The sequence below is a fragment of the Uloborus diversus genome, chromosome 6 (assembly GCF_026930045.1).
Source record: "Uloborus diversus isolate 005 chromosome 6, Udiv.v.3.1, whole genome shotgun sequence".
Classification (NCBI taxonomy): domain Eukaryota; kingdom Metazoa; phylum Arthropoda; class Arachnida; order Araneae; family Uloboridae; genus Uloborus; species Uloborus diversus.
This window is the reverse complement of record NC_072736.1, coordinates 139,168,320-139,192,540: the sequence shown is the minus strand read 5'-3', so window position 1 is coordinate 139,192,540 and position 24,221 is coordinate 139,168,320. Positions and strand designations below refer to the sequence as shown.

The window sequence follows — 24,221 nt, the reverse complement described above, 5'->3', positions numbered from 1 at the left end:
CGTAATTTATATGGACTTACGTTAGTCTAGCCCTGAAGTACAGATTTTACAATAGTGTTTATTATGATTACACGTTTAGTGATTACAAAGATAATAGGGGCCGTGGTAGCCCGATCGGTAGAGTGTCGGATTCAAGGCCGGAGGGTCCTGAGTTCGAACCTCGATGGTCGAAGACCCACCGTCGTCATTAAAGGGGACTGGGCGACGTTAAATATGCTCGTGGTCTCAATGTCCTCCAAGTGAAACGATACCTCTGGGGGTGCTAGCACCAGGTAGCTATTAGCTCCTGGACTAGTTCTAAATTCTCATTAACTGTTCGATCTGGTGATGGTGCTGCCATCTATCGGTATATAAAATAATGGAGGCAAGGCACTTAGTATGCAGTCCTCGACATAAATACAATTGTAGTCAGTTGTGACTCTGATAATAAATATATGCATACCTGTAAGGACGAAAATGACCCTTCAACGATTAAAGTAACAGTTCTCGATGACTAGTTCAAAACCCCGAGAGCTTTCAATAACTGCCCCGCTTTATAGCAATCCCCTTGCGCCCACCACCCTTCCCCTCTGCCGCCGAGGGGATATAATTTAAAAAACTTACATTTTATTTTAAATTGGTTGGTTGGTTTTATTGAATATATATTGGAGCAAGAGCCTTAACTGGCTATACTACGCCAAGCAATTGTCGATAAATAGAAACAATGCCAAAAAGGAAAATTTCATTGAGAGTAAAAACACAAAACTTTTAGAATTTTAAGAGTTTTGCCGAAATAAACACATAAACGAAGTTTCAAAATTTGAATAACAAGCCAAACATTTTATCTTAGGTGTCCACCCGTTTAAGACATTGCATTGCTGGGAGTGCCGGTGGGAAGGGGGGGGGGGCATCTTATCCTCTGATTGACCCATCCATTCCTTCTTTTTCCTGACACCAGCTATTCCAAGTTTCTTGGGAGTCTCCTGGTTTCTCTCCCGCAATAAGCTTTGAAATTTTATATAAAATTCTGCCTTTTGAGGCCTTATAACTGGTAATTGGAACTAGAAAAATATCAATTAAAATAATATGTAGTTTTTTTTTAATACACTCTGTTAAAGCAAAATACAAAATGTTTTTGTTTCGACAAATTGTTGGCATTAATCGACAGAGAGGAAGAGGGGGGGGGGAGGCCCGGTAGCAGAAATTACCATCAGCAGTCTGCGAAAACCTCAAAAATAGTCTGTTAGATAAACTGAGTTTAGATTAATCTAAATGAATTCCGAGATATATGTAAAAGTAAGATGCTAAACTTGAAAAACACAAATTCATTCTACCTCCCCCCCCCCCAAAAAAAAGAACGGTACAAATAGATCACGGGACCGGGCCAACAAGTGTCCCCTCTCCCCGCCCCCTTGTGCACGACCCTGGATCCAAATCTTAGTTCTTAAAGTTTAAAATTATTTTGTCTATAAAATTTTCGTTTTTTCTTTCTTTTTTTTCCCTTGGCACGACTAAGAAATAGTCTGCAGACTGTCTCAAAAATCTGCAACGTTCGTCGCAGCAACGTGCTGTTTCTGCTACAGGGGAGAAAATATAACGCTTCCTAATTAGTTTGTCTAGAAGCTCATTTTCCCAACCCACCGAAAAACACAACAGGAAACAAACACAGGGAAAAGAGTTATAAGCATTTTTAAGCCTAATAGAACATCCATATCAAGTCGGAAATTTATCGTTCGCCAACGAACTCCGTTTAAACTATCGTGAATAAAATCATTTTGAATCTGTAGCCATTTTTTTCTCGACTGTGAACAAATAAAATTCTTGCTTTTACTTTGAGGTACAAATTTCCCCTTTTGATATTTTTCGCCCCCCCCCCTTTTTTTTTGTACTACCAAAAAGATAACCTAGGATTTTAGTTGCATTAATGGACGGTTGCATTTAATTTATTTAGGACTAAAAGATTTACCGTTAACAAAATTTATCATTTTTTTGACGGGAGAGTTTACAGTATATTTTTTCTTTTATTATTTAAGCCGAATTGTTGAACACGCGTCACTTGACATATTTTTTATTTTTGAGGCAAACCGTGCAAAGCCGGTCAACGCAGCTAGTAGATATGTAAATCAAGTAATTTGCCGCCCTTAAAATTAAATGGAGTTTTTAGTTAAATTTCAAGCTGTGTTTTACCAAGCACTGGTACACATTTTCCACCATATTTTTTTAACATTAAAGTTGCGCATCTTGGGGCACTGAAACATGTATTAATATCTTCCAAAGACTTTTAAATCACATGATTTGCCGCTCCTTAAATTAAACTGAATGTCTAGTTGAATTCCGAACTATATGCTTTGCGTATTCAAACACTGGTACAAACTGTAAATTATTGTTATTTTAACATTAAAGCTGTGTATCTTACGGCACTAAAACAGATATCAAAACTTAAAAAAAAAGTTTAAATTAAAAAATTTGCCGCCCCTAAAATCTGCCGTCGTAGGCGGCCGCCTAGGTTGCCTACTCCCAAGATCCGGGCCTGCCACTGATTATAGCATGTAAAAGTTTGAAAAGGGGGGGGGGGGGGCTCTGGCTACGTGATCAAAAAGATCTAGCGAATGGAAAATACATGTAAATATTGCTCAAGTTTTTATTCCTCATTCAAAGTATTTCTTCTTCCTAAAGTAACTAATAAATATTAACATGCAAGAATTAAAATGTTTAAATTTATCTGCTAGTGTCATTTATTATCACAGCTGGTTTAAGCTCATGGTTAGTATTTATTCATAGCATTGAGAATGAACTACCCTCTAAGACAAGCTAAAACGCAGACAGGGGCGTATTCCTTTCAAGAGTGTTTATGATCCGAAATTTCCAAAAATTTTGGGCTGACAACACATTCTAAAGCTAAAAAAATGTTAAAAAAAAAAACTTTTGAAATGTTTCTTCTCAATGATTTTTGTGTGCATTTTTCATATTTTGTTTACAGGAGACGGTGTGGGGAGGGGGGGGGGGTCGAGTTCCTCATAGTTTCTGAAAATTTCAGAGTCTTCAGAAAATGTTATTCTTGAGTTCTACTATCACCCCTGGTCCCCTTTTGAATATTCTGAATACTCGCGACGGGGGGGGGGGGGGGGGGGGTCCGGCGTCCCGGTTGAACATTTCAGAAATTTGACAAGCGTAATGTACTAGTTAGTACGTGTTGAATCAAGATAATTCAATATTGGCGCGAATTTGGCATGCAATATCGGTTCATTATTGAACAACAATATTGGCCAATGTTTTGCTTGGAATTCTAAAATTGTTTCGAATCAACATGTGAATGCTGCGCGCAGATGAAGCTCTCTCCCCTTCACCCCCCCTGTCGAACATGAGGACACGTCAGCATTCTGTCCTTTGCTTTCCATTTTAATGTTTTACTACACTACCCTAGTCTTTCGTTTACCGCTCAAAGCATAACAGAATGAATCAACCAAATTTAAAGCACTTAAATAAGCTGCTTAAACGGTGATGCTTAAAGCAAGTTGCTTTAAGCATCACCGTTGAGTTGCTTTAAGCAACTCTCATGTGCTAGTAAAATCAAAATCAAAAATAAATAAGTAAATAAATAAGTAAAATAAAAAGGCTTGCCCGTATGTAATCATCACTGTAACCGTAGCTCAGAAGATACCCTGACAACAACACACACAACATTCCGAAATCTAAACTGCTTGTAAACGTGTTCTCGAATAGATTATCAAAAATAGCATGAAATATGGTGCTATTAGAAAATGAAGCGGTAATTCACATTTTTTAAAATAGCAATATGAGTTCACTTGTATTTTGAAATGGTTCGTTTTATGTAATTCAAAAAAAAAAAGTTCTTTTAAATTGTCCAGTCTAATTTAAGAGTATGATTATGTATTGCATTTAACTATGATTCCCCTTTTTTAACAATTTCTGAATTAAGACATTTATTTGCTTAAGGAAATTTCTGCGAAATATTTTCAGTGACATTTAGCTGAATACGCATTAGCTCATTTAAAATACATGTGCGAAGGATGTGAACATTTATTATGAGTTTGCTCTCATTTCGGTCTTAAAATTTAATTTTTCTACATTTGTGGGAGGTGGTCAGTTCCCCTCTAACTGTCCTTTTCCACGTTCTGGAAGAAGTTAAAAGGACAATCATGGAAATTTGTCAGGACTTGCTTTTTTAATATTTTGTTCTTAAACCAACTGCTGTGTTAACTTTTCATTTCAGCATGTAAATAGGAGGAGTTATTTAATGATCAGATGCTCATGATTTTTATTGTGAACCCCGCCCCCCCCCCCATTTGCCTTCTCTTTGAAAAATATTAAGATGTTAAATATAAAAGCATAACTGATGATGACTAATGAGAACAAGCTTGAATACTGTCAACTATAAAATTTACAAAAGTAATGTTTGTTTTGAAAAAAATGGGCAATAATTATCTTACTTCAGTATAATTATTGGTCACATTTTTTTTTTTTTTACTGTAATAAATGTCAAAATCAAATTGGGGATAATCTATTGTAGCGCAATTTGATTTTAAATGTTGCAATGATGATTTTATGCAAAACAAAGCAAAACTTCAGTTTTGCTAGTTAAGTAGATTTGTAATTAAGATGCATTAAATCTTACAAAGCAAACATTTAATTATTTCTGTAGGTGAATATTTTAAAGCATGGGGTCTCACAGGCTTCCCCCCCCCTTCCTGTCTTAGAGAGCTGACATGCATGAAGCTTACACACAAATTGCAAAATTTGGTCTGTTATGGCAGGGGTGCCCTCCCCTTAAGAGCAAGGGTGCACCCCATGGGTGCAAGACCTTCCGTCTTAGGACGGATTTCCGTCTTGGACAAAATTTCCGAGACGGAGGTCGAGACGGAAAGGAATTCGATGACTTCAGTTTTTACTTAAAAAGAAAAATGGAGTGTTTGAAAAATATGGTTTAATATTACTGGACCGTTCCATAACCACGAATTTACATCGACATTCTCTCGAGTTTCTACCATGGGCTTGTTTTGTTTGCGTGCTTTTGGAGGAGTGGCTTTTAGACTCGCGCGGTTTGACTTTTTTTAGGTTGCTCTGTTATTTCCAACTGCAAACCGCGAAGTTGCTCGCTATTCTCCCTGATTTTTCAAATTAATCGTCTTTTACTTGAAAATTTAGTCTTTTCTCTTGCATTTTTTTATTATCCTTTCGTTTTTTCTTGATTTGCGTTTTTTTTTCTTTTACAAACTTTATGTGCATAAATGAAAATTATGTGCGCTCTTAAAATGTCTTAAAGTTGAATCTGAATCACCGATTGAGAGTAATTGCTGACGGGATGAAATGTTTACATCACAGTAATGGGCGTTCACCATCCCAGGTAAAACGGAAACTATCAGGGATTTTGAAGATTTTAGTCAAAATGTGAATTTTGGAAAGAATCGGGGGAAATTTTCAAGCTGGTTCGAAACACCAATGGGCAACTGATTCTGCATTTTTGACATGTTTCTGGTAAAATCATTGGTGAATTTATGAGAGGTGGTTTTGGTGTTCTAATCGGAAAATGTTTTGTAGCTGATGTATTAAAAACTATTTGAGGCTATTCTTAAATGACTTAAGGAAGTTGCGTCTATACTTAAATAACTTAATGGAGTTTGCGGAAGGGGGGGGGGGCATGGAAAATTTCTCCATGCTGAAGCTATGCTATTTTGACTATTTTTGATTGAGTTAAGAGGTAAGGATTTCGGGGGTCTTTCTCGAAACATTTTTAACCGACGAAAAAACGGAGGAGGTTCTCAATTCGACACGTATATATTTTTTTTATTTTTTTTTTAATGTATGACCACGCATAACTTTTTATAGAACAGTCTGATTTTGATAATTCTTTTTTTATTGGAAAGGGTATACCCCGAAGGTGGTCCCATAAAAATTTTGAAAAAAAAATCCTACCCTAAGGGTGGGAAAAGGGGGTTGATTAGTTGTTCACTCACATATTTTTAATGTATGACCACACATAACTTTTTACAAAATAGTCCGATTTTGATAATTCTTTTTTTAACCGACGAAAAAACGGAGGAGGTTCTCAATTCGACACGTATATATTTTTTTTTTTTTTTTTTTTAATGTATGACCACGCATAACTTTTTACAGAACAGTCTGATTTTGATAATTCTTTTTTTATTGGAAAGGGTATACCCCGAAGGTGGTCCCATAAAAATTTTGAAAAAAAAATCCTACCCTAAGGGTGGGAAAAGGGGGTTGATTTGTTGTTCACTCACAGATTTTTAATGTATGACCACACATAACTTTTTACAAAATAGTCCGATTTTGATAATTCTTTTTTTATTGGAAAGGTTATACCCTGAAGTTGGTCTCATATAAATTTGAAGAAAACATTCCTACCCTAAGGGTGGGAAAAGGGGGAGATTTGTTGTTCACTCACAAATTTTTTTATATATGACCACACATAACTTTTTACAGAATAGTCCGATTTAGAATATTCTTTTTTTTATTGGAAGGGGTATAGTCTGAAGTTGTTCCTATATAAATTTGAGGGAAAAAATCCTACCCTAAGGGTGGGGAAAGGGGGGCGATTAGTAGTTCACTCTAAGATTTTTTGATGCTGAATTGGGTATAACAAAAAAAAAACTCACGATGAATGAGCTTCAGACCTGTATGTCTCTCGTGTGTACTGCCGTGGGCAGGTAAGTGGCAGTATCTGCAGAAATGAGTTTTCGAGATATTTGAAGAAATGTGTGTTGGATTCAGTAGTATTAACAATAAGAAAATGTTGGAGTTATATATTTTTTTCAGCGGAAACCAAATAAGTTAGTTTGTACAACAAAGCTAACGTACAATAGATGACAAAATGCAAAAAAAAAAAAAAAGAAATGAAAAAAAAAATGCAGTTACTGCCTTTGACCTGCCCACGGCAGTGTAGACCTCTCAATCTCTGGTATTTGTAATTAGGATTAGTTTTTTAACCGACGAAAAAACGGAGGAGGTTCTCAAGTCGACCCGTATATATAAGTTCTTTTTTTTCATGTATGACCAGGCATTACTTTTCACAGGTTCGTCCGATTTTGATAGTTCTTTTTTCATTGGAAAGAATTTTCCCAGAAGTTGTTCCCATATAAATTTGGAAAAAAATTTCCTATCCTAAAGGATGGAAAACAGGGGTGAGTTATTGTTCACTCAAAGGTTTTTTCCTTTTTTTCGTGTAAGACGACGCATAACTTTTACAGAATAGTCTGATTTCGATAGTTGTTTTTTTATTGAAAAGAGTATACCTAGAATTTGGTCCCATGTAAATTTGGAAAAATTCCTTATCTAAAGGTGAGATATTAGGAGTGATTTATTGTTCGCTCACAGATTTTTTATTACTGAGTTGTGTATTACAAAAAAAAAAAAAAAACAACTCACGATGAATGAGCTTTAGATTTGTCAGTCTCTTGATTTAGAGCTCTGTCTCTGCATTTCTGCTAAAGCTCGTTCATCGTGAGGTTTGTGTAGTAACTTATTTGGCTCTAGATCAGATAAAGCAATACCCTCAAGTGTTTTTACTCTACTCAGTTCCACATATGCCTGTCCTTTAGCAAACACTTTCTTTCCGAGGTCTATTACAGCTTTATCAAGGGTCGTACCTTGCAATTTGTGTACCGTGACGGCCCAGCATAGAATTATTGGCAACATCCTGTGCTCAATGTCACCATAACCTTTCGTTCCTTGAAAAGTTGCAACCACTGGAGGTATGGCGACACAACCATCGCTATCTTTTAGTCTGCTTCCTATGCTTTCATCGTCAAACTTAACTAATATGCAGTCCGGTAATTCTCCTTCCTCTAGTTGATCCCTACGTATTGATGGCCATTTTATTTTTTTTAAAATACCCATTGCACCATTGACGAGGCCGTCAGATACTGATATGTTATGTCTCAACATCACACGAGATTCGGCAGCAAGTTTTACCTCTGATAAAAGTCCACCACAATTGTTCACATCTTTCGGGATAACATTATCTGGAGGTTTCTTTCCATAGGTAGCAATTTCACGAGACTCATCTATGGAACGGATTGTATAGACACGACGTCCTCAATTTCATTTGAAACTCGCTCTCTTATCAGATCTAAACGATGAGCGCGTTGCTCTTCACTCTCATTTGAAAGTCGCTCTCTTATCAGATCTAAACGATGAGCGTGTTGCTCTTCACTCTCATTTGAAAGTCGCTGTCTTATATCTAAACGACGAGCGCGCTGCTTATCACCTTCTTGCAATAAACTATCGTTATTGTAGCTTCTCATTCTCGACAGTCTTTCCTCGCGCTGACCTAAACTCTCCTGTGAACGTGTTAATGTAATTCTCTTTCTGTTTGCTTCCAACCTTTTTTCTTTCTCATTAATAGATTCTTCTAAACATCTTTTCCTCATCCAAACAGCATTTTTTGTAGGCCTACCCATGTTAGTATATAAAGCCTGCTTTTTTAAAATTATTTATGTAACACAACAGATAATTGTTAGAATACGATTATATATATATATATATATATATATATATATATATATATATATATATATATATATATATATATATATGTGTGTGTGTGTGTTAATAGCTAAAGTAAGGTAGGTCGCTATTTTAAAAGTAATCAAAAATATAAGCATACAGATTATAGCCACATTAGTAGCTTATAGCCACAAAAAATTATAAAATAAAAACTTTTTAACAAAAAAATTGAACCGCCGAAAAAACTGAAAAGCAAAAAATAATAAACCATTTTAATTAAACCTTAATAACTAAGTTCTTAAACTGATGTAAGTATACCTAAGTATATATTTTTGTAATAATTTAGAGTTTTTAATTAACCTTAATAACTCAGTTCTTAAATTAATGTAAGTATACCTAAGTAGTTTTGAGTCGGTGCCAAACAATAAATAAACAAAGATCCCTAAATTACCTAAATTTAAAGAAATAACCAAATAAAATTAGCAATGTAATGTGAAATGTCCGGCGATAAACATAAATGTTTCAAAAAATGCTCCCTCCACACGCCATCATTAAATCATGAATACTGGTAGATCGTATATAACGAAAAGTACCTCTCGTTGGAGCTTTGAAACCTTTGGGACCTCGCACTAGAGAGGCAAACAACCAGTGAGAAAAATCTTCAGGATCATGTATGCAATTAACGGCTACAGTTGTTATGCCATACTTACGCTGAATAATACTATGACCCACAAAACCATTTATTTGAGCTTTTAACAAGATGAGAAATCCTTCTTCAGTATGATGAACAATGATATAAACATTTTGACTGTTGTATATGAGGCAAAAGCTCAGTAGCAGCCAAATACTCGACACGTGCTTCTTCGAGACCACTCGACGACGTTCGGATTTAACTTCGTGAATGCTCGGCATTTTCCGGCGAAGTGGCGTGTCGCCATACGCCACCGCTGCGCCTCACGCTTTACAAAAATAATTAATTTGCTTGTTTGGCACCGACTCAAAACTACTTAGGTATACTTACATTAATTTAAGAACTGAGTTATTAAGGTTAATTAAAAACTCTAAATTATTACAAAAATATATACTTAGGTATACTTACATCAGTTTAAGAACTTAGTTATTAAGGTTTAATTAAAATGGTTTATTATTTTTTGCTTTTCAGTTTTTTCGGCGGTTCAATTTTTTTGTTAAAAAGTTTTTATTGAAATTGAAGTCTTGAAACTTTGGGTTGTCTTTGGTTATGTAGGGATGGGAGTTGCTTTTTAAAAAGAAAAATAAATCTTAAACACAAACTTACGCTGCTTTCAGTAAACGCAGGGGGGGGGGGGTGTATTCCGCCGCCTAGCCCGAAATGTTTTGGTTTCTGAAATTTTAAGAGCTCTGGTTTGGGCTATCTTTGGAGGACTGAAGGGGGAAGGGAGTAGGAAGCTTGTTTCAAAAAATTTCAAAAATTACAGTTTTAAAACTTTTAGACGGTCATAAGTCATGTATATAGGTACTGTTCCTAGAAAAAAAAATTTAGAAACTGAAGTCTTAAAAACTCAAATTTAGGATATTTGTGGTGAACTCAGAGGACGAGGTTTGGGAGTTCTCTTCCGAAAATTTTTGGAAGCTGAAATATATTTTAGTGCCTTAAGAGGGATGTGATTCGGAGGCCCTCTCTGGGGTTAGGATTCAGTTCCCCTATTGCTTTTTTTTAAAATTAATTAATATTGGAAAGTACCTCGTTTAAAAAATATATCTGCTTCACTGAAGCTGTTTTTATTGCTAATTTCACCACCTGCTATCTTATAAAAGAATTCTTTTTCAAATGAAGACTTTGTGGGGGAATGGTGCCAGTTCATTATATCATTAGTTGCCTATACCCTTCCCCCTCCTTTTCTTCTTTTCTGGTTTGATGGCGCTACCATGGGTAGACGATCAGAACTGATTTATGTTGCTAAAGTGAAAATCTTATGTCCCAAGCGATTTTACTGCTGCAATGAAAATGTTTACGATCGTAAAAAAACTAATGGTGGTTAGCTCCAAACGCTTTTACCCCTAAACATTATCCAACATTGTCTAAAATTGCGTTTTTGTAACTTCAATTTCGAAATATTGCCGCAGGAGAGTTCCTGAACTTCATCCCTTCATTAATGCATTCAAAAAGCGTATAACATGTTGCGAAAGATGGAGTACAATTTTGTTTTTAAAGCTTCAATTTCGTGGAGAGCCCTCAGCGTTCCCCCCTCTTTCTCTAATATTTTTGAAATTCGCCCAATATTGTGGTTTTGGGACTATCAGTTTGAAAAAAAAAAATGATGTAAGGGAGTCACTAAACCTCTTCTTCCCCAAAAAGTCAAAATCTTAAAATACAAATCAAACCATAATTCCAAAACTGGCATAGTTAAAATCTACAGCATTTATACATAATTTATTTTTTTCCTTAAGCACGCATGCTTGGGGGGGGGGGGGGTCTGAAAATATTTTCCGTCTTGGACACATCACCAAACTTGCACCCATGGTGCACCCCCTAAATATCACAAAGAGACTCCCCTCTCCAAAAAGCAAGAGTACTGCCCCAAAAAGTGAAAAACACTTCTTACAACACCCCCCTAAAAATTTCAGTGGTGCAATCTGCGCCATGCCCCCCTTGTTATGGTATATAATACTTATAAACTATGAAAACAAAAATGTTTTATTCTATTCAGAGTATTCCTTCAAGAATTATTGGGGGCAACAGACACATTCTCTATTTCAAAACCACCTGCTTGAAAAAAAAATAGATTTTGTTAATTTTTATTGAAATAAAATGTTTTACGGTACAGATGTGATATCCGATTTTTTACTCAAAATTGAAATATTTTTCTCGCCAATAAGGCGATAACTTCTTAAGCATGGCATCCCTGGCTAAACTAACCTGTGTTTGGCAACCCGAAGGCAATCTTAGAGTTCAAACTTGTTTATTTGTTAGTGGTCCACGCTGGATAGATGTTGGATAGATTCTGTTTTTTTCGTGCAATATACCTTATAGGGAAGCTTATTTTGCGTTGGTTTAGATGCAGTAGTTGTGTTTTGATGAATAAATATTAGAAAATGCCAGTTTCTTTAAACTTGACAGTTAATTAAGAGTAAAATCTAATTTGGGGTGTGTCTCGGTAAGGCACATTGTTTCATATGTTGTGTTTCAGACTGAGTGTGAGGATGTATACAATAAAAACGTAAGTTTTTATTTTGGAATAAAAAAAAAAAAAAACTCTCACTTCCGAAATTCTTTATGTTTTTACAAAATCTTAAGGGTTTCTTGTAGTTTTAACTTTATATTTACTGCATGTATAGTTATTTTATTCTAAAAGTTAATTCTTATCGATGCCAAGAACTATTCAAGCATATTCTGTAAACGTGCCTCCTTTAGATACTGAATTTCTAAAAATAAGTTGATTTTACGATTTTATGAAAATATGAAGGGGTTATTTTATGTAAAATATAGTAGATATTTTTAGTTGGTATTTTGAAAGCATTTTTGGATACAAATTAATGTATGGTATTTTTGTATTGTTTATGTTTGGGATTTCTGTCGAGAAAATTTTACTTTTTATGCATCAAAATTTGAATAACTAAGCGTTTTTTTTGGCTGAAATAGTTACATTTTGGGGATGTTTACCTCTATAAACATCGCATATTGAATCGCTTTGCTCTTTTTTAGTAAAGTAAGATAAAAGTTTTTGTTCGATGAAATGCATGTTGGAAAGTAGCTTTAATTTCAATTGGTACATATTTCTTTGGTGAGCTGTGATAGTAATTTGTTGATTTAAGCATTTTAAATACCTTCTAGTAATTTTTCTTTGTGTACAAAAATTTTGTAGTTTCTGGTACTTTTAAAGCAAATATTTGCAATGTTTTTTGCTGTGGTTTTATGTTTTTATATATATTGTGTTCTGAAGTGCTTTAATCATGTTTTTTTATCTGAATTTTTCCTGTTGGCGCCAAAAAAGCATTGCTAAGAACGATGTATGACATACATTGTCATACGTTGTTTTCTTGGCGATGCTTTCTTGGCGCTAACAGGAAAAAGTCGCCAAGGGTGGCGTATATGACATTAGTTCCTGTTTTACTTTCGACTTCTTTATTTTTACAAGATTTAAAACCCTAGTGTAATTTTGAGGTGTCCCGATTAGTAACACTGAAAAATTAGTAAATATAATTGATGAACCATGATACTTATCCATAATGGTACTCTACTTGCTTTAAACTTCATGTATTTACTGTTGACATACCTAAAAGACCCTGCAGAGCACAGCGGTTTTTTGCGGAAAATTCTAAAGGCAATTTTTGAGTTCGCATAGCTTTAAGTTTTATCTAGGTCTGCCCCCTAGAGGGATATGCCCCCCTGTTGAGAACCACTGTTTTAAAGTATATGTCGGAGGCAGTGGTGTTCCTATATGGTATACTCCATATACACCGTGTACTCTAAAACATTTTTTAGACATATAGTGTTATACCCTTAAGCTTCAAACATTTTACATAATGACATATTACGTATATGATCGCATACACATATTGTGCATAATGGATTACTGGGAGTATACCTTCAGAAAAAGAGATGGGAACATCACTGGTCGGAGGTAGTAATTGTACTGAGAATCTTGCATTGGTACTTTTCGTTTTATTTACATCACATGGTTTAGCGACTTGTTTACTTTCCTTAGGGACTACAGAAGATTTTTTCAAGCTATTGGCGATATCTACAAGTGTGTGGCCAGCTTAGAATTTAGAAATCAAAGTTGTTGAATGTCACCATCTACGAAATTTTATGTTTGCAATAGCAATAAATGAATTAAAACTGCAATGAATAAAAAAAATTGGCCAAAAGACATTCATTTAAAGGGAAAATTATCCTTGTATTGTTATTATAACGTTATTCAGAACTTCTTTCCTGCAGAATGATTTTCAACTGAAGTGTAAACTCAGGACCCGACTAACTAAAATTGAGGCCCTAGGCCCACAATAATCTGGAGGCCCTCTGAAGACTCTACAGCGAAATACAGTGGCTGATTTATAAGTTTGAGGCTCGGCGAAATGCATTTTTGGCTCCTCTTTGTCTATCACAGAACTAAGTAAATCATTTATCGAGTGCATTTATGAATCTCCTTTGGGGCCCCTCATAATTTTGACAGGGTAAATTCACTGCTGGCAGAATGAATAAAAATTCCCCTCTAAAGAAATTTTTTTCCTATTAACAAGTCATTACTCAAAAAATAAGTGTATTATTTGTATAGTTGTAATGGCTATGCATAATTCTTCAAGTTATTTGGGGCCCCTTAAAAAGATGGGGCCCCAGGCCTAATTGGCCTGTGTGTTAATCAGGCCCTGCGTAAACCATCTTATACTTCTTATTTGCTTTATAACTATTTGTTTTGTAAACATAAATGTTTTTATTATTGTTGCAGTTCCTGAGTGAGTTAACCAGATTGTTTCAAAAATCTAGGAATTCTGGATCTTTGTATATTACTATGAAGCGATGTATGTATAATTCTCTGTACCACTTATTTTTACTATTCTTTGTGCTAGCTTAAAAATATCTTTTTATCTCAAGCATTGCTTTTGACATCATGTACATAATGTATTTTGTGAGTGATGTGCTGCATGTTTGATATTTTAATGATAATTTTAATCTTTGTGCAGGTTTTTAATTTTAGGCCCGCATTTTGTGGAAAAAAAAATGAAATTTCTTCTTTTTGTTAAAAAAAAACCTATTTTTTTAAAGATTGAGAATGATAAGGAGGCTGGAGGTTTTTTCTACTAATATTTTTTATTTTAGATGCATTGATTGAGCTTAAAAGTGATGAAAGAACAATTTTTACTAATGAAATGTAGTGAAAGGTCTTGTTTTAAGATATAAAACTTTATGAAGTGTCCGCCTTTATGGCATAGAATTTTGTGAAGGGGCCACAAAGTGAACCCAATTTGTGTCTGACTTCACTCTTTTATGTGGGAACTTAAATGAACAAGTAATAGTCTGAATCTTTTAAATGTTAAACTAGATACAGCTGATTTGCTATTAAAACGTAGTCTGTTAACTAAAATACTACAATAACTTGAATTTTTTTATCAGGTATCGACCCCTTTGTCTTTTTAAGTTAATCATTCTCCATATTTCAAAGTTTACTTCTTTTAACTTGATGTTTTTTTTTTAAATGCAACCAAATTTGATTGCTGAAAAAACAGAAACTTACAAGTAAAAATAAAAATTCTTTCAACTTCTCTTGCAATTTCTGTAAGAGCTACATCATAAGAGTTACTGTCATTCCTCTTGTTGTATTGCTTGCACTTAGTTGTCGCATGTCGATTGTGGAAGTTTCAATAAGGAACAGCTTCTGTAAGTGGCTTTTTCAATGAAACACAATTCCCCACTTTTAAAAAATTTACCTTATTAATTATAGTTCAAAAAAATACTTAATTATGTACCGTATAAGCACTTATTTTCGCGAAAATAAAGATATTTGTCCTTTCACGAGCAGAAAATTTTTGCGAATTTTCATCTGTACAGACTAAATTCAAATAGTACGACTTTATAAAATTTGATTGAAGCATCAAAGTTTGCCACAAGGAATTCATTTAAAGTACTGAAGAAAACTCAAATAACTGTTGAAGATGAAGCATTTTTAATAAAGCTTGACGATTTACTCTTTGACAAATCACAAAACTGTTTCTTTGCAACGTAGAATTATGTTAAGATCAATCTTTAAACAATGAAAATGCTTATTTCATTAAAAGTAAGATTTGTTTTTGACCTCAAAGTTTTATTTTAAACTGGATATTTTCTTTAATAAAACAATTCATACATTCTGTAACTTTATCAATTATCTGTGCATTAATTATAATGTCGTTTTCTTTACTAAAATGTTGGAAATTGAAATTAGTGGTTAGTAGAAGTTTTTCTTTGGTCTTGCTAGATTCAAACTATTGCATATTGGCTGCATATATATTTTTTAAAGGAGAAGGAATTTTTTCTTTTTAATACATATTCAATTACTATATATTTATGAATGCAAGCTCAATAGTGTGTATAAGTTGAAATTTTAGTAATTTTCTTCAAAAGTGATCCAAACATGTTGGCATAAGCTCAAAAATGTTGCCAAGTTGGTAAAACATCTCTAATATTTTGTAATAAAATTGCTATGAATTGAAATGTTCAAATGTCACCAACATCAACTTACAGCATTTTCATTTTACCTTTTATGTTTAGATGATGGGAGAAATAGACCCAAGCCGAATCTGTCAAGGCCAACTTCAGTCCCCTTGCCAGCAGTTTCTGAATATAAATGTTTAATCAGAGCACATGTTGGAAACAAGAAAATTAGCACTGTAGTAAGTTGACAATGGTTCTGTTTCAAATTTTAAAATATGTAGGGGGAGTTGTGGCACATTGGTCCACTTTCTAACTTTCATTTTTTATCTCATCAAAAAATTGAGTAGTATGATTTTCTACCATGAGTTTCATTAAATATGTATCATCATCCCACATTAAAAAAAAAGAAAAACGTTACGTTTTTCGATTATTTTTTTAAGAACACAGAACTTTGTGAAGCGGGCCACCCCAGTTGTCTGTTTGGTCTCCGTTTTTAAAGATTTGATGCCTTCATTTTGAAAAACAATCTCTACATCTTATCTGAGAATCACTTTTTTCTCATTTTTCTTAATATATTTTGTTTAGGGGCAAAAAAATGAAACTTCTTTTTAAATATATTGAAATCATAAACTGAAAATATTCAAGTGAAATTTTATGCTCTTTATATGAGCAAAAAACTCTGGCAAAAATTAAAAATTGAATTGTTGATTTAATTCCATATTTGCTTCAGTTCTGTTAAGACTTCAGTTCTGTTTATCTTACATGTTTAAACTGCTATTCCAAAAATGTTACTTAAATAAATTCTTTTCTCTGCCGATTTTATTCTTTTGACAGCTGCATTTTGAAAATTGCAATCTTTTTTGCATCCGCTATGGGAATTGAATTTTAGTCATTTTTGATGTTTATTGCGCTTTGTTGAAAGGTGAATAAGTACAATTTCTTTAATTGTATCCAAATCATAAAATTTTAAAGGTTTTCAATGAAATTCCATGCTTTTTAACAGCATCAAAAAGTTAAATGTTGAATTGTTTGCTTAATTTCATTTTTTATTACTTGAGCTCAATGTATGTACTGTTTGTGGACATGGGATGGACATGAGTATTGTTTAGCAACGTATGGTGCACACATTGAACTCTTGTTATTAAAGGCATTGTTTTCTGTTTAGTAAAATTAGTGAGTACATCTTATGAGGTTTGTTGTTCTTACTATGATGATACAACAATTACTTATAGTTAGACTCCCCCCCCCCCTTTTTATGATGTCATACAAAAATTCTTATACCTGTGAAATATTGTGGCAATTCCCTCCACAATTTTGTTTTAAAAACTTTCAGGTATTTTATTTTCATGAACTCAAAATTACCTCAAGTGTATTAATTCTTGTCAACGTTTTTAAAAAGCTGACAACTTTCTGCCCAAAAATTTATTTTCCTATTGACTTAAAAATACATGTAAACACTTGCTTTGAGTTTGTAACTTTTATGTCAAAATTCTGAAGTTTAATTAATTTAAAAATAAATTCTTTTTGTCTTAAACCAATGCTGCTGAGAGATCTTGAAAACTGAAGTTTTAACTCATGTAAACCTTCTCATGCAAAGCAATTACTGGTTGAATGATTATTTGTCTAGTTTTTGGTATTTTGAACAAGGAAATCTAACTTACAGTTATGAAACATAAAGGCTAATTTTTTAATTGTGAAAGTTTTACGTATATGTCTGTTAAGAATTAAAATGCAGTGCTGGTAAAGAAAATTGCATCACCCTCGTATTTTCACAACAATGGGATATTTGAGAAGTTTTGGTCAACCGATTAATGATGAATGTATGTGAAATTCTGCAAAACTTATAAAATAAACATTTAACTGCAGGAATACGATCATTGTTTATTTTATTTATGGAAATACATGGACAAAACTGTGACAAGTACAATGTGAAGTGCATTCATGTTGCCGAGTGGATGACGAAAAAGTAGTAGAGGTTGCGGCAACAAATATTGACAGCTCAACTTTTTGCTATTGAAGTGAAGTGAAGCGCTACGTCTTGTCATTGCGTCATGTTACTCGCGCCTCGAACTCGTACGAATCACGTGTAGATAATCTTTGGAATTTTTACCATTTTCCTTTCCCTTCTTATATTGTCCAAAAATGTTTGAATAAATGTGTCACTTTTGTGTAACTTTGTTTTCTTCATGAACATAACACGCCAACCTGCCGTAAGGTTTTAATTGTAACATTCTTTCTGTTCAAAAATAAACAAAAGTAACATGGAAATGTTTGAACATCATAAAATATAACCTAATATTTTGTTGGTCAGCCTCTAGCTTTAATGACAGCTTGACATTTACGGGGCATTGAACGAATGAGTGATTGAATGTACTCTTTACTGAGTTTATGGTGCCAGACATGAATTATTGAATCACGGAGTTTTGCAAGTGATGTTGGCTTGTATTTCATCACTTCTACACGCATTCTATTCCAACAATTTTAGATCGGGGGTTGTTTCCGGGCCAAGGCAAACTTCTGACCCCACGCTCATTTTTCCATTTCTGAACCTGTGTGTGAGTTTAGAGAAAAAAAATTACTTAACCCCATGTCAATTTAAGTCTAACGGCAGGATAAAGGTTTTTAAATTGTTACTTACCAATTTTGCCCTATGGCACAGAGCAGAATCATCCTGGAAAATGACGTTTGGAACTGAAGTAAAGTGATCCCGGATAGTAGGAACCAATTCCTCCAAAATACAAATATACACCTGAGCGTTTACTGTTCCTTACACAAAGTGAAACCCACCAACTCCTTGATCAGAAATATATCCCCAAATCATCTGGGATATGGGATGCTCGACTTGAATGCAGTCGGGATGATATTCCTCTTCTTTGCGGTGTCTAATTGAGTGCTGTCCATCAGACCCGTGCAGATTGAATTTGGACTCGTCCGAAAACACAACTGATTTCCATTGATTGATGGTCCACCCTTGGTGAGCTTTTGCCCAGTCTATATAGACGCTGTTTCCTCATTTTTTTTGGTCAACAATGGCTTCTTTCGTGGTCAATGTGCCACCAAACCCGCACCACGCAGTCGTTTTCGTACAGTAGATGTGGATTCATGAACTCCCGATTCGTTTTCCCATGCTGTTCTAAGGTTTGTGGAAGGTGATTGTCTGTTCTGAAGACTGAGTCGTATCAAATACCTGTTTTGCGCTGCATTGGATATTTGTGGACGACCACTGCCACTCTTTCTTAATGTGCTTCTGATGTTCTTTAGCTTATTCAGTAGTCGAACAACTGTCGAGATTGCGAACAGTTTATTCTTTTTGCTATGGAACATGAGGACAATCCTTCTTTGTCCAATGCAACAGCAACGCTCTTCCTTCGTGGTGTCAGTTGAACGTATTTCGACATACTTCAACTCATAAGTCCAGATCGTAAATGAATGCGTCGAACGTTCAACTGTTTTTTTATACAGTTAGAAGGATAATAAAATCTTAAACAAAAGCCTCCGTCATGTACCGATGTTAATTCGTGTTATTTGATGCAAGAACCGTTAAATATTTCATAATTACTTATAAATGCTAAAAATATTTGGATTCCGCGGGTGATGCAATTTTTTTTTTACCACCACTGTATATGTATATGGATTGTACATATTTTTTATTGTTTAACACTTTATCTTCCATGTAAGGAAATATAACTTCTGTTAAGAAACCTCATCTTTAGTTGTATAAAATGTTAGATTTTTCCAGAAACACAGAAAAAAGCTTTTTTCCCCCCATCGCCTTTAAATTTCTGTAAATTTTACACCTCTAACTAGAGGTTCTTAGAGAGGCTAACTTAATACTAACATGTTTTAGCTTTTCTTCATAACTAAGAGAATATGAAGAAAAGCTAAAACATGTTCATAGGATATGGTTTTTGTTCACTTTTTGGTCTAATTCCAAATAAAAAGGGTTGATTTCTTTTTTTATATTGTATTTAAATTTAAGGAAATGTCTGTCTAAATTGTATTTAAAGCTTTACTTTTATTGTGTTTTATGATTTCTTTATAACTGTACATTGTATTATTTACTTTTATTTTTGTAGTAATATACAACAAATCGTGTAACTCAGAAGAGTATATGTTTATTAAATAATTAAACTGTTTAAAATTAAAATTTCTAAATTTTTATTGTAGGTAAATGCTAAAGATGTCAACAAATTCCAATTAGTAAGTTTTCTAAAGTGAATTGATTATTTCTTTTAAAATAAATGAATTCATTTGCCTTTTCCCTATGGTTCTGGTATAAATGTTGTCTCAGTAAAATGTTCCCTTTTTGCAAGTAGGTATCTAAAAACAATTTTTCCCTTGGTGGAAACAATCTCCATGTTTATATAGATTTTTTTAAATAGAATAATATGACTAAAATGCATGCATTAACTATTGTACAAAGTAGTTATATCGTCACCTCAGAACAACAGTAAGACATCTAATCCCAGGAATGCTATCCTACTGTTGCTGTGAAGCGACGATATATGCAGACAGTGTGTCTTTTTCCTTCAGTGTCTGCCAGAGGGAAAAGCATATTTTTGCACTCCTAAGGAAATGAAGGGGAAAAGAATTTGTTATTAGCATGTAAGAATGTGTTATTTTACTTTAGCGATTTTCTAGACTTTCGAACTCGAGTTCAATCACCCATAAGGGTCGTGCCATTGCAGTACATGTAAGTTGACACTACTGTATGTGTTATGTGTTTCAGTGTTACAAAAATCCCCTTTTTCAGTAACAAAAAAAAAAAAAAAAAGCTTCTGGATGAGAAGGGAGTGTAAAATTATTGTTGGTTGGGAGTATAAAATTACTTGAACTATTTTTCTTTTTCTTTACTTGTATACCAAAGCATTTCAGTGAAAAGCACTTGATTTATAATGAGAGAAAGTTTCAAAACTGAAAATAATATTATTTGGAAGTTAATCTGTGTTCTATAGATCAGTTACCCTTTTTTTGATGTTTATCAATTAGACATAGAGATTTTAATGTGTAGAATAATCTGAGCTGTAAATTAATTTGAAAGATTTATTCTATTACACTATGCTATTTCAATTTGTAAAATTGCTACTAAAATAAAACAAAACATTAAAATATTGCATACATTGCTAATATCTACTTTTTCATTGCTGAGGTATTTGTACTATTTCTTACACTTGGCTTTTGCTATCTCAGAATGGCTGCAGCGAGTGACGCACTGCATTTGCCTTCTATGAGCGGCTCTAGCAGAAAAAAGCTAAAGGCAATAAGCTGCTGCTACTTGGTACAGTACATAAAATGTTGCACAGGTTAAAATATGGTTTTGTATCCTAAATTCCAAGCAACAATAAGAAAAAAAATTTAAAATCTAGTTTTGCATAAGCAAATTTAGGCAATCAATTTTGATTTGGTGAAATAATTTAGATCTTTCATTTAAAAAATACTGTTTTGTTTTTCCAGGCATATTCAAATTTATTAAAAGGTAACATGGATGGTTTAAAGAAGAAAGATAAGAAGAAAGGAACAACTACCACTAAAGCAACTCAATAACCAAGTTTTATTACATTAGAAATTGAGAATTTGTTACTGAAAAATATTGAAACTTTATTGAAATGAAAGTGATCTTTTTTAATCATTAATTTAATGTATAAACATTCTTAAAAGAACTTGTTTCATACAGCATTGTTACTGGTGTTTTTTCTTTTTATTTCAGCGAACAGCAGAAAAACTGCAGAGCTTTATTTCTTAGTTTGTCTTTAATTTATATTGTAGATTTTGAAATGATTTTATAACCTCTTTTTTGATTTCAAGTTGATATTTTTTTTTCAAAAACTTTGCAGCGCACGCTAAATTGTTTCTAGGAAACTTGGTATGTAAACAATCACAATGTCTAAAAATAGCCCCCCTATTTTGTTTTCCACTTTTGGGAAAATGTATAGATATACAGTTATTTTTTGAAGTGTTCATTTCAAACTGCTAAATTTAATGTGATTTTATATGTAGTATCATTGCCAAATGTACTACAAATTTGAAAGGTAGTTAGATCAGTGACAATGAAATTTATCACACAGTTATCATTTTCAGACATTTATAATATCATTAAAAACCAGTATTTGCTAAAAGACATTAAAAATATTTTTATTGATATGTTTAACTATAAACAAAACTTTTTGATTCTGCTTGTTTTTAAATTGAAAAAAAAAAAAAGTGCAGCTCTTAAAGTAACCCCCCCCCCCCCCCCCAGTGAACAAACATTTTCTGGTTATTTTTTTTCTTGGAATTGTATTGGAAGAAAGAACTACTGCCAATTCAGCCAGGAACAAAACTTATTGAAACCTTCTCTTATAAAAACAATGAATTACTGATATACTAATTGGGGTCTTCCCTACCATCATGTGGGATGAGAAGAACAAATTTATTTGAACAAAATTATTTTGAAAATAATAAATCCATTTTATATTTCTACTGTTTTACCTTCCTATTAAACCATGACCTTTAAGTGCATTTATTTAAAGTGATTCCTTTCCAAATATAAGCTGTTAGTCTTTATGAGTATATACTTGTCAACTTTTAAGATTTGACTGCAGTCCATTTAGGCTGTTCTGTATGGTCAATAAAAAAACTGAGGTTTGGCCTACTTTTCTTAGGCTTTTTTTTATGAGTACTTCTGTTCTTGTTGTTGAGTTCTTGAAAGAACTCAAAACCACTTCAGAGCTTTTTATAATTTTCACATTTTTTTGTGTGCTATGAAAAATTGTTTTCAATTTCTTATAAATTAAATTATTTTTGATTCATTTCATTTTAAATTGGTTCTAACTGTATTTTTTTAAAAATTATTACTTAATTAAAAATTGTAATGTATATATTTTTTTGAGAGTAACCCCTTTTATGAGCTTTTTCATTGAAAATATTGGCCATCAAAGCTTTTGTAATCAATCTTTCTCTTTTCAAAACATGTGCAGCCAGCTCTCTTTGACATTTTACATCACTCAGCATCAAATGTAAATCTACTTAATGTGTGATTCGAAATCATTTTAAACTCTCTTATAAAAAGAAGCTAATTGTATGATATGTACCGGGTGCTGAAGGAGTTAAGTTATATCTTGTTCAACAATTTTGAATATTGAGGAATGTTTCTCCAGACTTAGCATTCTGATATTTCATAATTTTATTGATGTTTTGAATTTTAGTTTCAATGGTAAAAGTGAAAAACCGGTAATCAAAATAAATAAATAAATAAAATAAAGTTTATATATTACACCTAATGTAATGTGCATGTTCCTTTCAAACTTGCAATATAAATATGGTGTCATTTTTAGATTTTGAAAGTTTATTTATTTATTAAACTTTTTTTTTTACAGTTCATGGTTCACAGTTCATGTAGTGCAAATGTGTCATTTATCTTTGTTAGACAGCTGTCAAAAATGGCCTGATAAAAAATTTGCTCTGTTCAACAAATTAAATTTCTGGTATTTGTGCAAAAAAAAAAAAAAAAAAAAAGTGCAGTATATGAATAAGAAAATAATTTACTTTTGAGTTTAATTGGTGTTAGAAAGACAGGTTGCAGATTGTGTCTAAAGTTTGTTAAATGATACATGAAATAAATTTTCATATTAATTTCTTTAAGAAGTTTGTTTTAAACTTTTTTTTACAACTTAGACAAATAATAAAAAAAAAAAAGATGGTGAAAGATCTGTCTCCTTTGGATATTAATTCTTCAGTAACTCTGAAATCAATTTTTCACTTTTTTTTGTTTAGCATTATCAAATTCTATGTACCAGGTAATAGTTGTGAATATTGAAATTAAACTACACTAGTAATAGTCGTAAACAATGTTTAAAAAAAAAAAAAAAACACACACACACACAAAATACTATCACCTGATTGCAAATGCAGGTTTTGGGGTTTGAAGAGCTCTTTTTCAATGCAAAGAAATTTGAGCTTTTGGGTGCGTCTGCAGTCAATTGCAAATTTGCTTTATCAACGTTATTTACTAGTTACTTTTTTGCAAATAGGTTATTCATTGTGTCAACTAGTACACTATATTTGGGTCAAACCTAACCTGGCAGCATCATTATGCTATGATCAATGCAAAGGGTTCACCTACCATTTGTACTGGTGATCTCCAAATTTCTAGTTTTGCCACTTGCATCCCTTTGCTTCTCACAACCTCATATGTAGTGCTACACTGTGTGTGAATCAGATTTACATCACAATCAATATTTTCGAAGCTCAAAAACTCTTTGAATGTGGATCTCAAATATTTTCATTGACTTGACTGTAACACTTCTAAAATTATTGCTTCTCTTAGGAAAACTAATAAATGATTCTTTAGTACTTTGCATTCTTAAACACATTTTACTTCTAAAAAAGGTATAAAACTAGCAGAACTTTTAATTTTAAGAGAATATCTTAAATGTAAACAAACTTAGTGAGATGGACTACATTGTAATTTTAGACTATTATTGGCACTTGGCAAGCATTAAAAATCAACCAGTTTATATACATGCCAATAAAATATTGTAAACAGCCCTCATTTCTTTTATTTTCAATCTATTTTGAAGTAGGCGGGGTGGGTTCAAAGATGAATGCCAACAATTGTGAGGTGAACTATGGTAAGTTGTGACCAAACACTCATTTTACTGTGAAT

The 24,221-nt window shown here is 33.1% G+C and overlaps 1 protein-coding gene across 1 annotated transcript; it reads left to right on the top strand.

Annotated features, from left to right (window-relative positions):
• Window positions 1-3,631: 3,631 nt before the first annotated feature.
• Window positions 3,632-23,999, top strand: LOC129223945 (signal recognition particle 14 kDa protein-like). The gene is made up of 5 exons (XM_054858328.1): window positions 3,632-3,748; window positions 13,896-13,968; window positions 15,695-15,816; window positions 19,745-19,777; window positions 21,032-23,999. Exons 1-5 carry the CDS (start codon window positions 3,725-3,727, stop codon window positions 21,119-21,121), a joined length of 342 nt encoding a protein of 113 aa, XP_054714303.1. The 5' UTR covers window positions 3,632-3,724; the 3' UTR covers window positions 21,122-23,999.
• Window positions 24,000-24,221: the final 222 nt, after the last annotated feature.